The sequence below is a fragment of the Pocillopora damicornis genome, chromosome 9, assembly GCF_964200805.1.
Source record: "Pocillopora damicornis chromosome 9, jaPocDami1.2, whole genome shotgun sequence".
In the NCBI taxonomy this organism is placed as follows: Eukaryota; Metazoa; Cnidaria; class Anthozoa; order Scleractinia; family Pocilloporidae; genus Pocillopora; species Pocillopora damicornis.
The window spans coordinates 19,672,161-19,686,136 of NC_142678.1; the positions used below are offsets into that span (position 1 = coordinate 19,672,161).

At 37.7% G+C, this 13,976-nt stretch overlaps 1 protein-coding gene and 1 pseudogene across 1 annotated transcript; one reads left to right on the forward strand and one right to left on the reverse strand.

Moving 5' to 3' along the window:
* Nucleotides 1–606: 606 nt before the first annotated feature.
* Nucleotides 607–3,263, reverse strand: LOC149040522 (uncharacterized). The gene has a single exon (XM_089181621.1). It carries the CDS (start codon nt 1,656–1,658, stop codon nt 1,209–1,211), a length of 450 nt encoding a protein of 149 aa, XP_089037747.1. The 5' UTR covers nt 1,659–3,263; the 3' UTR covers nt 607–1,208.
* A 5,113-nt stretch (nt 3,264–8,376) lies between these two features.
* Nucleotides 8,377–9,374, forward strand: LOC149040523 (somatostatin receptor type 5-like; annotated as a pseudogene).
* The last annotated feature ends 4,602 nt before the right edge of the window (nt 9,375–13,976 follow it).

A 13,976-nucleotide genomic window follows, 5' to 3' on the forward strand; every position in this document is an offset into this window, starting at 1 on the left:
AAAATTTTGCCATTGTAACCACATATATAAATAGGGAGTCTTAAGTTAAAAAAAGCTGATTAGTTCAAAAAACTGGGTTTATGATGTCTACGTTTCGGATTGATTGACAAACAGATGTAAGACTCCTGCAGTTTTCAAGAATTGAAGTGCGTGATCAATAGAAGTGTTTAGATAAGAGTCTATGTTTACAGTCTAAACACGATCTAAACACGGTTGTGTTGTTATATACACGTGTGTATTGTTAAGAAATATACTTTACAAAAGCAATGAAGAACTTTTTACTAAGTTTCCACAAGTTCATCGAAACCGGCCAGGGTGAGCGATCGTGCATTGAAAGAGTACTCCAAAGTTCTGCATTTCCGGCTTAAATAACTCCTTTTATCACATAAACTGCGGTGTTATACGGGGATTCCAGCCCCGAGAAAAGCCGTAACAACACACGTGAAGAAACAGCGTATTTTTCACGTGTGTTGATATAGCCAATCAGCTGCTTAAACGTCACTCGCCTTTGGCGCCACTCGGTCAGGTTGATGAATGAACGGCAAAGCCTTCACGATTCTCATTACAAGTTGTTTGTCAGAGCTTTCTTAGAGGGTCTGAATGGGGGGGTCAAAATGTCGGTTGTCGGTTAAAATTTCATTACTTAGTCGGTTGTCGGTTAAGATTTTTGACCTTTGTCTGTTGTCGATAAATCTCAGTTAATAATTAAAAATACACGTTAATTATTCGCGTTTATTATGCAATTTGCCCAGTTTTAAGACTTTAAACTCTAGACGAAGTGTAATACTTGTAATAATTCATTATTTGTTTTCACTTAAACCTCGTTAACGCTGTTTTTTAATTTAGCAACGTGCTCATCTACCCCACTTTTGTTTGCAAATCTAGTATACCGATAAAATTCACCAAAGCTTTTATTATAGATGTGAATTTGTTTCCTGTCGACTACGGGGCATCGAAGTAAATCAAGAGAGGTAAATTCTACAAAGAATGAAACACCCACTCTAGCCCCTGGGATACCTAATTTTAATTTGTAAGCTACGGAAGTCTTTTTTCCGAGACGTCCACAAAAACTCACTACACTTATTATTCAACGGCTCTCGTGGTTTTTCTGCGAGGTTTCTTTTTTTTCTCTTTTTTTTTGCCAAAAATTTGGTTGTCATACGTATCAATCTGCACCGTTAAATGGATTTTTTAACTGTTAGTACCTCTTACATGTCGAGACGGACTAACGCACGAACAGCCCTGCCGGATCGGGTAACACATGCTCTGTTGACAACCTCTGGATGTTCTTTAAAATCTGATTCCTCGTCATCCGAATCTGTCTCATACTCATCGATTTGTACTTCTCTGTGATCCTCAAACACCTCAGTAACATCCCCTTCGTCCACAAATTGTATGCTGACAACGCGTTGTGCATTTGCTGACGATACAGTGTTTTCTTCAGGATATTGAAGCCTCTCTTCAGACTCGTCGGTGTGGTGAACGGCGTAGACAGCTGGCGGCAAGGCCCCAGCCTTATCTTTTGTGGTCTCACTCCTAACCGTCCGTTGGCGTACTGGTCTGTAACTCTCTAGCCACTCTTTGATCTGTCCTTCCATCCCTGGTGTTATGTCCTCACTTGGCAAAGGTGTCATCGTAGCTATAGCAGAAAGGGGCATGGCGGATTGAGGTACCGGATAGTAGGATTTGTCATGCGTGTAGTACTTTGCTGCCCATCTAGATGTGTGTGTTTATAAACAAGGAATACCGTAGAATTTCCAAAGTAGCGAAATTTATGACTTTTGAAAATCAGGTAAACGAACTACAAGTGCTAATTCAGCCCTACCATCCTGAAACTTTTGAAGGTCTCCTTGTTGCCTTTCGTTTCTCTCGATGTCACCTCCTTCAGTCATGATCCTCTTGGCTAGATTTTCATCTTCTTTTGCTTCTTCTCGTGATTTCCGTTTCCTTCTCACTTTTGACTCGTCACCTTTCTTCTCAGTGTCGTTCATTGACTTCTGCTTGCTTTTATCAGATGTAGCCGGCGCCTTCAGCAACACTACTGGCTTTCCGGTCCAGTTTGTGACCTCTTGGATAATGTGTACTAAAATATTAAATACCGCGTGTTTTAAGTTTTCTCTTTAGTAGGCTTTTGAGAAACTTACACAGTTCTTATCAGCAAATGCTCGTCAAGATGTATAAAACGTGCACATCGAGCGAAATCTCTCGTTCGTAGCTTCCCTCGAGGAGAGAATTGAATATTATTTGAACGTCTGGTTTTCAGAAACGAATAAATTTAAGGGCGTGTATAAATAAACGGGGTCTTTAATATGTTAAGCTACACTGTTGTTCATTCACCAATTAATCAGAAAGAAGCTTATAAACTGATTTACTCGCTACTTCTTTGTAGAGATTTTTCTTCTCAATTTTCGCATTCAAATGGACGGTGAAAAAGAAAAAAAAACATTCCGCTCCACAAAACAACAAACAAAAAACGGTGGAACCAGAGTTTAACCACGTTAATATTTGAGCTTAATATTTAACTACAGAACTAAAGTGATTCATCAAACTCCGCTGCACGCGTTCCACACTTATCGTTGAGCTCACTGCTACTTTCATCCGATATTAAATTTGGAAGTTCAAGCTGCCATTGCCCATCCGTCACAATTGCAAAATTTTCGCATTTGCCCACAGGCGATTTCGCCAGGCGAAATAACTTTAACGAAAATCCGCCAATTCCATATTGATGTGCCTGCTCCTTTAGACCTAAAATCTCCGTAAGATGTTTTTTTAGTTCAGATACTCCTCTATGAGCTTCTTTGTCTACTGGGACCCTGCTTTGATGACGTTCGATGGCGACTTCTTCACCTTTTCGAAAAAAACTCACGATGACTTTAGCAATCCCAGTCATGACCCGACCGCATGAACAAACAACGAGTAATAAAAAGACAACAGCAGGGCGTCTCGTCGGCTCGATTGTGATCCGCTGTTCTTGAAATGAGACAGCAGGGCGTCTTGTCAGCCCGATTACGAGCCGCTGTTCTAGAAATGAGCCCACGCTGCTCACCGAAAAGAAGGATCCCGTGGATTTAAAGTAATTTGAAGACAAGAAATTCTATAATTCGGCTAAATTTGGAATTAATGTGGTTAAGTCGGGTGAAGAAGGATTTTCTGAGCTAGAAATCATCAAAATGCTGTTCTTTCTGAATACAAACATCCCTATCACGTCTGACCATGTCGGTTGTCGGTTAGAATTTATTTGTCGCTAGTCGGTAATTTTTTCCCCGTTTCGTCGGTAGTCGGTAATTTTTTACGCCCTTTGTCGCTAGTCGGTTAACCCCATTCACACCCTCTTCTTATGGTGGCTAAAAACACTAAAAAATCCGTATCGCTGACAGACAATAAGGTTCAAACTTTCCTAGAAGGGGAAGAAAACCAATATACTAATAGAAAAACCGAAAGTTGCGTATTCAGTGGCTTTGGTGTCAGCATTTCTCTCGGCTGAGAATGAAAATCGACAACTGGAAGATTTGCCACTGGCCGATTTTGGCCGTTTACATGAAAGACCTCTTCTGTCGGAAAGGAGAAAGTCAATGAATGAGAATTTTGTAATCATGATTCAACGCATTTTTCCATCTTAAGAGTCAGCGTTAACGCACTCTATGATTGTTATTCGAGGATTGTTGATTCACCTATTTTCATTCCTTAATGAAGTCGGCTTTTCTTCCTAGTAAAGGGCTATTGTGTTTCTATGATAAACAAAATAAAACATGGTTGCTTGTAGATGTGGAATTACTCTTCTCGTGCTCAACTCGAAGAGAAATTCCATATCTACGTGCGCCCATGTATTATTCTCTATTTATCACGCTCCCCCACTCCCCACCCCATTCTAGAAAAAGTAAGGCTGCAATATAATCATAATTCCTCACTTGAATTGCCTCATTATGTATATATATTTTCATACGTTTGAAATACAGCCTTCAAAAGTTTGGATTCGTCTATGTAAATTATGTAAATGAACACAAAAACTCCGGATCACTCAAGGTTTCTGGTAAACCAAAACTCCGGGACAATATCGTCTCAAACGAAACAAAGACTGTAGGAGCCAAAAACACCTTCAAGCACTACGCTTTGAATATCGCGTACTGTCTTTGGATTTTATATGATCTGGGATCTGCAATATGGTTAGGCGATACGCTCCAGTCTCCGAATCGAGTTCTGGCTGAACGTAGACGAGTAGACTCATATAAGAGTTGCAATTGACTAACGATGGAAACATCTAAACGACTAGAATGAAAAGCAATGCATTTTGTCGCTTTTAGAAAACTCAATAGCGATACAAGTGCAGCAATTAGTGAGCTTCCATTCAGTTTATTTTCTCTCTGAGTGAAAAAAAAATAATCGAGGATGATGACTGAGATACCCTAACCAGCAACTGCACAGATAACTAAGAGGGAAATTAGATAGAATGGGGAACACTCGATAGGGTCTCAAAAATAAACACATTACTGCAGCTGCTTGCCATCAGAGGTATAAGAACCACCACTTTGAATGTAGTCGATAACCAAATTATAAATATTGGTGGGTTTTATTGCTACAGGGAAAGGCAGAACGTCGAGTTTTCAAATGGCAAGTGTCAAAAATCGGAATCATCATGAGGAAAGAAGACTACCTTTATCAACCGGAGTTGGAGTTAAATTAAATACATATGCAGCGGTAGATCAAAAGAAATAAACGTCGCCGTGTTATTTTATTTTCTAAAGTTTTGTCGGCTGGATCATTTTCCCCGTTTAATATTATATATTCTTAGGTACTAAGCAATAGCTTTTAAAAAATTAAACTCTATGATCAAGGATACAGCTCATCTCTGATAGTATTTTGCAGTTTGACCACGATAGAGTAACGGACTTGGTCCAAATTAACGCAAATCAGGTGTATGCTTCCATACAAAATTCGGTTCAGCTGCAGTCAAATTAACATACCCTACTTACTTCCTTTATGATCCCGCCTGTGAGATAGTTAACGTGAGGCTGTCAATAAATGTCTTATTCATGAAAATATTTTTAACTTAAGATACGAGATTACAACTGTATTAGTTTCAAAAAATTACACCGTCGAATTTATGACGATACTCTTGAAGTTCTGTTCAGTAGGTTTGCTTTACTTATGACCTACCTTGCAAGAAAATAAAGTCTTTAATTAAGAAATTATTACATTAACATGATAAAGTTGGTGATTAAGTGTTGACTGTAAGAAAACCTTTACGGGCCTGTTGACTAATTATTTTAGCTTTATACCTTATCCCTACAAACTGGGTCTCATTCGCACTCTTGTTGATAGAGCCTACAAGATCAACAACACATGGTTGGGTTTCCACGAAGAGATCTAGAAACTCACTGAAATCCTTAAAAAGAATTTTTTTCCAGCCAATCTGGTTCAAGGGTTGTCAATCGGTACCTCACGCTCACCGTGATGAGCAATCCCCCCGCGGTCTCCGTTTCAGACACTACTACAAACTTTTATTTTAAATTACCTTACATTGGCTCTTTTTCTTTTGTCACGCAAAAAAGGGTTCGCCAATTTGCTAAGTGTTATTGTAACAACATCGATGTAAAGTTAGATGTAAAGTTTGGGGCGAAAGACCCTATCCCTCGTGGGCTCCGAACGTGTGTGGTTTACAAGTTTTTATGTGAGGGCTCTAACGCCTGATATGTCGGCGAAACCCCTCGACATTTATCCACACGCGTACAAGAGCACTTGATAGGACCTCTCACATTTTCAGACATTTACATGATTCTCCACAATGTCGCACTCTTTGTTCTGATGAGTGTCTTAACACCTTAGATCACGCTGCCACAACTTTTCAACTTAAAATCAAAGAAAAAATTATCACCAAATGAAAAATCGACTCAAGAAGTTTTTTAAGGAAAAAAAGAAAATATTGTGAACCGAAATTAAAAAAATGTAAAATATGCCTCGTATTTCAATTTTGAAATGTTTTTTTAAGCCAGTTAAATTTCCTTCTTTAGTGATATAACTTCTCCTATAAACACCAAAAGCTTTCAAAACTGCATTCAAGGTTTCTAGAAACTATTCATCTTCATTTATTTGATATTCATATATTGATTCTCCAGAAGAAGCTGTTTTGCCGGCGATTTGGGTTCACATAGATACGGAACTTTCTTTGAATTAACGACGTACAGGTGTAGTGTAGCTTACTTGTTGTTCCTGTTCAGCTGCAGTCAAAACGTCTAACGACATCTAAAGATATCATATGTCACACATTTGGAAAGCTAATTTCGAGTCTTGATAGTCATGTGTTTATTCTCCGTCACTTTTCCTTGGCTTGTTGTTTTCTTATTCATTCTGAAAACCGTCTTTGGTCAAATCTTTAGAGGATCCAGGTACTTCGTTATTAGTGAGGTATGTTAGTAAAATTTAATCCGTTTACAAACTCTAGTTTTGGGGAGAGGAGGTAAAGCGAGTTAAAATGGGTGGAGGGAAGTTATGGAAAATCCTCTGTAAGCCTGTGGAAAATTTGAGAATTTTGGTTTTGTTTCCTTCTTTTAATGCTTATGAAACGGTTGAGGATTTTGAGACCTTGCGAAAAGCTTGTTCCTTCGTTACACGTTCGTGACGAGACGATGAAAAGATCTTCCTGTTTCATTACCGAGTACAACATTTATCATGTTGAAGAGAGGACTTGATCTCCTCTTGCCATCTTTGTTATCGTATTACAGCATGTGGAAAAGTTTTTAGAATGTTAGATTGTTTCTTTTGATGCCTATAAATGATGATACCTCCCTTACTTCTGCTTCAATGACATAATTTTTCCCGTAAAAACCAAAAGCTTATTATTTAACTATTTATTTCCACTCGTTTGATGTGCTTATGTTGATTCTCTATATTTAGCTATTTTGTAGGTGGATTTACGACGATACAGGACTTTAAACACACTAAAAATCGCGAAGTTCAGGCGGATACTTTTATCTGTAATGGCTGTTTAGCTGCTCTAAAAACGTCATTTTCCTTTCAGCTATTATCTGTCAATCATTCGGAAAAACTAAATTGGAGTTCTAAAAGTGATAAGTTTAGTCTGCATTGCACTCTTCCTCAGCATGCTGCTTTCTTTTCCATTTGAAAACCGCCCTTTCTGCATTTGACTTAAACTCCATTCGGTAAAGGATAGAAACACTTTCGCTATCAGTGAGGCACGTTCAAAATATTCTTAAGATTGGTTTGCAAATTCTACCTTCGGTGAGATGAGGAAAACTGAATCAATATGGACGGAAATTTGACTCTAACTTATTTTTAAGAGGATACGACGTACTTCATTATCAGTGAGGTATGTTCATAAGATTTCATTCGTTTACAAACTCTAACATCGGTGAGATGAGGTAAAACCAGGTAAATGGGTGGAGAGAAGTTATGGAAAATCCTTTGTCAGTCTGTGGAAAATCTGAGAATTTTAGTTTTTTTCCTTCTTTTAATGCTTATGAAACAGTTGATGAATTTGAGACCTCTTGTGAGAAGCCTGTTGCTTCTCAGCATTCGTTCACGTTCGTGACGAGACGATGAAAAGCTCTTTGTTGGTTTCATCACCGAGTACAACATTTACCATGTTAAAGAGAGGACTTGATCCCCTCTTGCTATCTTTGTTATCATATTTACGCACATCGACAATCTTTTACAAGTATGTGGAACATTTTAGCTTGTTTCTAATGATGCTTATAAAACGATTAAGGCAACTGAGATCTATTGTATAAAGGCTTTTGCTTACTCAGAGTATTTCAAAAGAATGTTGTATTGTAGAAAAAAGAAGAAATTTTTTCCAAAAATAGAGGGAGACTGAATTATCAAACTTTCAGATATGTATTGCACCAAAAAATAGGAACATGAAATTGAGTCAAAGCACAAAAGAAAGGTAGCAAATATAATTCTGTTGCTATGGTTATTCGGAAAAACTGATAAGTTTAGTCAGCATTGCACTCTTCCTCAGCATGCTGCTTTCTTTTCTATTTGAAAACCGCCCTTTCTGCATTTGACTTGAACTCAATTCGTTGGAGGCTTAAATTTCGTTCAAGCAATGGAGATCACTTGTGGCAAAGCTTTCCGCTTATTCAGTGAATATCGAAAAAGTTTCATATCATATTTATTGAAATAAAAAAAACTGAACAGGCTGAATGATTAAAATTCCGGATAGGAATCTCGCATAAAGAAACATGAGGATCAGTTTAAGTCAATGGACGAAACTTAGTTCTTCAAAACACGTTAAAGAAGCGTAAAAAGCAATATTTGACATATTTCTTTATTGAGAATATTGAAGTCATATTGCATTTTATCTTTAATTGAACTTTTTTTTGTTATTTTTATGGCAGCTAACTGAGCTCGGAGAAAATGCAGCCTTTCTCCTCAGCTTCTCAATGTATTCCATGGCTTGTGGTCCTCATCATCGAATGTCTGGCCATTGTCATCCTTAATATCATCACCATTGCTGTTTTTGTGAAGAAGAAGCGGCAGCTACAGCGGCGGAGTACATATTTGATCATCCATCTGGCGATAGTCGATCTCTTGGTGGGCGCAGTCTCTGGGCCGCTACAGATTGAAATCAGAGTAGCGAGGTTCTGTCCTCAATGGAATTACAGACGAGAGACTACTTGGTCTCATCGTATATCTTTTGTATTTTTACATTTATTCTCGTTCACTTCCCTTACAAATCTTATTGCTATTTCTTTAGAACGGCTACACGCAACATTTTGTCCATTCAGGCATCGCTTTGTGAGGAAATGGGTTCATAGAGCCATAATTATTGTCATTTGGTTAATACCTATAGTTAGAGAAGCTGCTCAAATTTTTTTATGGGAAATTGATGAGGAAGTGGTAATTGCTACTTACTTGTATATCTTATTTTATGCAGTTTCCTTATTTTCTATCTGTGTATCTTACATCCTCATTATCATCAAAGTACGATGTAGTCGTCATCCTCAATTCCGTTCTAGGTCCAAAAGAGAAAGAAAACTGACGGGTACTGCGCTTATCGTCTCACTTGTATCTACTTTGTTTTCTACCAGCGATGATATATGTAGCGTGTCTTCACCTTTCCTTCACTTGTTTTATGAATCTTCATATTTATATGGCTGTGACAGTTTTATTTTTAGGCAATTCACTTGTAAATCCTATAATTTACTCTCTTCGGATGCCAGGATTCAGAGAAGGTTTATTACAACTAGTGTACAGGGTCCCAGACCTTTCTCGTATCGCCCCGGCAAACCTGCCACTTCGAAACCTTAGTAGAGCGTAGATTGATGGTAGGAAAACTATATATAAAAGTTTTCTTTTAAATAACTTAAACTTCTTAGCCGAGTAATATGCATTTCCATTTCATTTTTTGGTGATATGAGAGCACACTCGAAGGATAGAAACGGTACAAACATCTAAATGATTAAAATGAAAAGCGATGCATCTTGTCGCTTCTAGAAAACTACACAACGATATAAGTGGAACGATTAGTGAGCTTCCGGTCAGTTAGGTTTTTCTTTGTGTGGAACGAAAAAATCATCGAGGAATCTTCAAATAGCCAGTATAAAAAAAATCGGAATTATTATGAGGAGAGAATACTTTCTTTTCCCATTGGAGTTACTCTTAAATTAAGTAAAAACGCACCGATAGATCTAAAGAAATAAATGTCACCGTGTTATTCTATTTTCAAAAGTTTTGTCGGCTGGGTCACTTTTCCTCTTTAATATTTTATATTGTCAGGTACTAACCGAGAGCTTTTAAAGATTCAACTTTAGGATCTAGGAAATAGCTCATTTCCGATAGTATTTTGCAGTTTATCATGATGTACGATAAAGTAGAGAGCTTCGTCCAAATTAACTCAATACAGTGTGTGTACGCTTTCACCCAAAATTTCGGTTCAGCTGCACTCAACTTAATATGCTCTAATTACGATCCCGCCTGTGGGACAGTGAAACGCAAGGCTGTCAATAAATGTCTTACTCATGAAAGTATTTTTAATTTAAGATATGAGATTACAACTGTATTAGTGTTAAAACAATAAGACTGTCTAATCTATGATTACACTTTTGAAGTCTTGTCCAGTATGTTTGCTTCACTTATGACCTACCTTGTAAGAGAATAAAGTCTTTAATTGAGAAATTATTACCAACTTTCAACAAAGCAATCTTTATGTAACTCCATACTATAGATGCACTGTCTTTATTACCGCTTTAAAGATTTCTGTTCGTAAAACTTCTACCCATTTATCTTGCGAATACATAACTGGAAATAACATCCACAGCTGTAATTAATAACCTGAGTTAAGTTAGGCAATTTCTTGAAGTGAATATATTAAGGAACCAAGTTTACAGAAGAAGTTTATTTTTAATAAAAGAAAATGACTAGTTCAGTGCAGATATAAGAATGTAAAATTGACCAGAAAAGTTTTTTAAAGGAAAAGAGAGAATTTTGTGGACCACTCATAAGTACTAACACTAAAAAATGCCTCGTATTTGAGTTTTGAAATGTGTTCTCAGCCACTTAAATTGCCTTCTTCTGTGAAATAACTGCTCCTGTAAACACCAAAAGCTTTTAACATTCCATTCAAGGTTTCTAGAAACTATTCCTCTCCATTCATTTAATATTCAGGTATTAATTCTCCAGACAAAGCTGTTTTGCCGGCGATTTGGGTTCACTTCGAGACGGAACTTTCTTTTAATTAACGACGTACAGGTGTAATTTAGCTTACCTATTGTTCCTATTCATGACGAGTTTTTTATTCCTAAATTTGTTATTTATTTGTTAATGAAACATCCATGGGATTTGAGGGCAGACACCACCAAGGCAAACACATCATCGACAGAAAATTACCAGTCAACGGAACGTGCACTTACTATAAATGATTCAGTTCATGTTGGTTGGTCATCTCAAGAAGAGAATTATTTTTTCTAATGAAACAAACATGGCTTTTTCATCACAATTTTACATGGTTTACGTTGTATTAAATCTGCAAAGGAAAAAATATGAACAATCGAGACAAGTACATACTCAAAACTAGTTTGTTATAAGATAAAAACGCACAGTCTAAAATGAACCAACACCCTAAGAGAGATAGAACCAAATTAAAAAAGGAAAGGTTCTGCCTTCAGATAACAACAGCCCAAGTAGGACTGACTACCCGTGGGAGACAGAACCAGGTGAAAAATAGGAAAGGTTCTTCCCTCCGATAACAACAGCCTAAATAGGACTGACTACCCAAGAGAGAAAGAACTAGTTGAACCGGGTGACAAAATCGGGGATTAAAAGTTTAAAAAAATGAAGATTCTTCCCTTACCGAGATAAGACAGTTAATTAAGGACTGACGAGCTCTCGAATCTTCCGTCTTAGAGGGACGTTGTCGATTCTCTTCAAAACGTCTTACAGAGATTGAATATTTGGACTTCTAGAGAATCAGAAACTGGAATTTTTGTCGCGAGTTTGATAATGACTTAGCGAACGATAAAAAGATACCTATTTCTTTGATCCGCGAGGCGATCAGAACTCAGCTGTTTTGTTGTGAATATATTGACACCAGTGTCACGCAAGCGTGGGAGCGAGGCACACGATTCGCACGAACAAAACCAATCAAGTTTCGGCGTCCGACGAAAAACTTCACTAATGTTGTTTAAACATAATATGTTTTAATACAACGCCTCAAAATTTGGGATTGTTGGATTGCTTTAGCCCTTCCTTAGTGACTACGATAAAAATTAGGCATTTTTGGAGTCTTATACCTTAAAATCGAGTTTAGGAATTGGTCGAAAGAACCTTTCAGGAGAGCGAGGTTTGTGTATACATTACACTTTCTGTTTTTTTCACCTTTCGGGCATACCTCCACCCATTACACAATAGCAGGTTTCTATCCTTTGGTTGAGAAAGATCTAATCTCACATCCGACGGAAGGTTAATCTCTTCTAATCTTTCAGATGTTTAAGATAATTAGCATGGAACATTTGAATTATGACACGAGAGCACTCTCGTGTTCTAAAATCCTGCCAAAAATTTAGGACATACTTATAGGAGGGCCAGTCTCAGCCAAAACTCTCAACATTTTCTTTTGTCTCATGAAATACAAAATCACTGAACTCGGGCAACCTGTTCTAACCTTTCTTTCACGCACCGCTCAATAGTTTTCCGCTTTTGGTTTGTACAGTCACACAGAAAGTAAAATTCCAGTTCAGACAAGTGTGATATGTAGTTGAAAAGGATCGAATAAAGAGTAATATTGAGTTTTTATCAATTTTTCTGACGAACCGCTCCGTACTTTTTCCGTTGCCCAGACTTTCACCTTTGCAAAATCACTCAATAATTGAAACTCAAGCTCGGACAAGTGACGAAATGGAAGAGGATCATACGTCAAAAAAAATATTTAAAAAAATTAATAAATAATATTGATCATACAAAAACAGATACATGTTTTTAGGGTTGAGGAGAGCACGTGGGTCCATTGTGCATTTAACAATCGCGATCGCGAGCTTTTCGAAAAGTTCTAAGAAGGTGTTACTTTAATTTTGGCAATGGACGGGAGAAATAGACGATAATTAAATCCCTGAAACATCCACACAATGGAAAATAAAAATAGAATTTCAATCATGCACTAAATATTTTCCCTTCGGATCAAATGAATGTTTAGGTAGCTTTCAAAAACTGCTCTGTCACTTGTTTTCAGGGTAACTTTCCCATCAAAAGCATGGAAAGACGGCTATGCGTGTTTTATGCGACGCGTATCTTGTCAACGAAAAAGCGGTACTCAGCAGTTATCGAGATCAGGCCCAAACAGGTAAACTCGTAATTGGCAAAAAAGGTTACATAGAAACTGAAAGTATTCGCCCCGTGGTTCGCGCAAGCGAGTGACGGATCTCTTGCGCGCGCGTTTTCACGATCAAAGATGTGCCAGACAGAATGTCGTTACTCATTTGCAGCGCTAGCTGATTAGACACAAAATTTACGTACTTCCTACGGCAGTCCTTGCTGGAGCGTGACCACTGACTGCCTTTCCATTCTCAGAGAGAGTAGAACCGGTTAGGCCATAAGCAAATTTGTCAGATCTCAAAACTGTTTAAGAGGCGGGGGTAGGGTTTGTCATAAAAGATGTGTAGTCATAATGTCTCGGTTAATGTATTGTAGGGGTTTGGGAAGGTAATTATCAAGCATTGATCAAACTTTCGAACCATCGCTATCCTTACATAGACCGCATGATGAAATACTTGATTAACAATAAAAAAGCAATTGATCATGCAGAATGAAGATTGCGGAACTATATCAACCTTATCGATCAGTAAGAGTAAAATGCCTTAACATTGCTGTGGATCAGTTATCCAGTCTGTTGATAGTTCGATACCAAATACATCGCTGGTATCCATAACAATGAATCGAATAAACAGCGTAGCGATATGGCATCAGTAGCACTTTCATTTGCGCGACGAAGTGAAACATTTAATATGACGTTTAGTTTGTTTACTTATAGTGTGAAATTTTAAAGACTGCAAGTTTTCATCGAAATTCATTCACTTTACAGAAATAAACCCCTCACTGTGGGCTGAATCATAAGCAGCGATATGAACAGTAAGAAAAATTATGGAAGGAACATCAACTAAGTTATGCTTATATTTACCTGGGAAAAGTCGTCTTCCACAACGGTGTATGAGTAAACAATTCATCTCCTTAACCCCTCAGATTCAACAACATCAACATAGTGTCTTCCGCCCCGCAATATCAAGACACTCCGAGGAAGACTGGTAACGAAAGGCTGTATCGGTCCATCTGGAAAGTTTGATGAAGCACTCAACTCTTACAGACCATTTCTAACATTTATGAGCGGAAAAATAGAAGGATTTGAGATATTAGTGCGCAGCTCTGTGATAACGGCCCTGATATTCTTATCGAAAGGATATCACCTCAGTCCTAGACTCGTTAGAAGTTTGTAATTACATTTATTTATTTAGTGCATGCTGTTGGTC

Excerpts from the sequence above, each read along its gene's own strand:
- LOC149040522 (XM_089181621.1), bottom strand. The coding sequence starts at position 1,658 with ATGCCCCTTTCTGCTATAGCTACGATGACACCTTTGCCAAGTGAGGAC.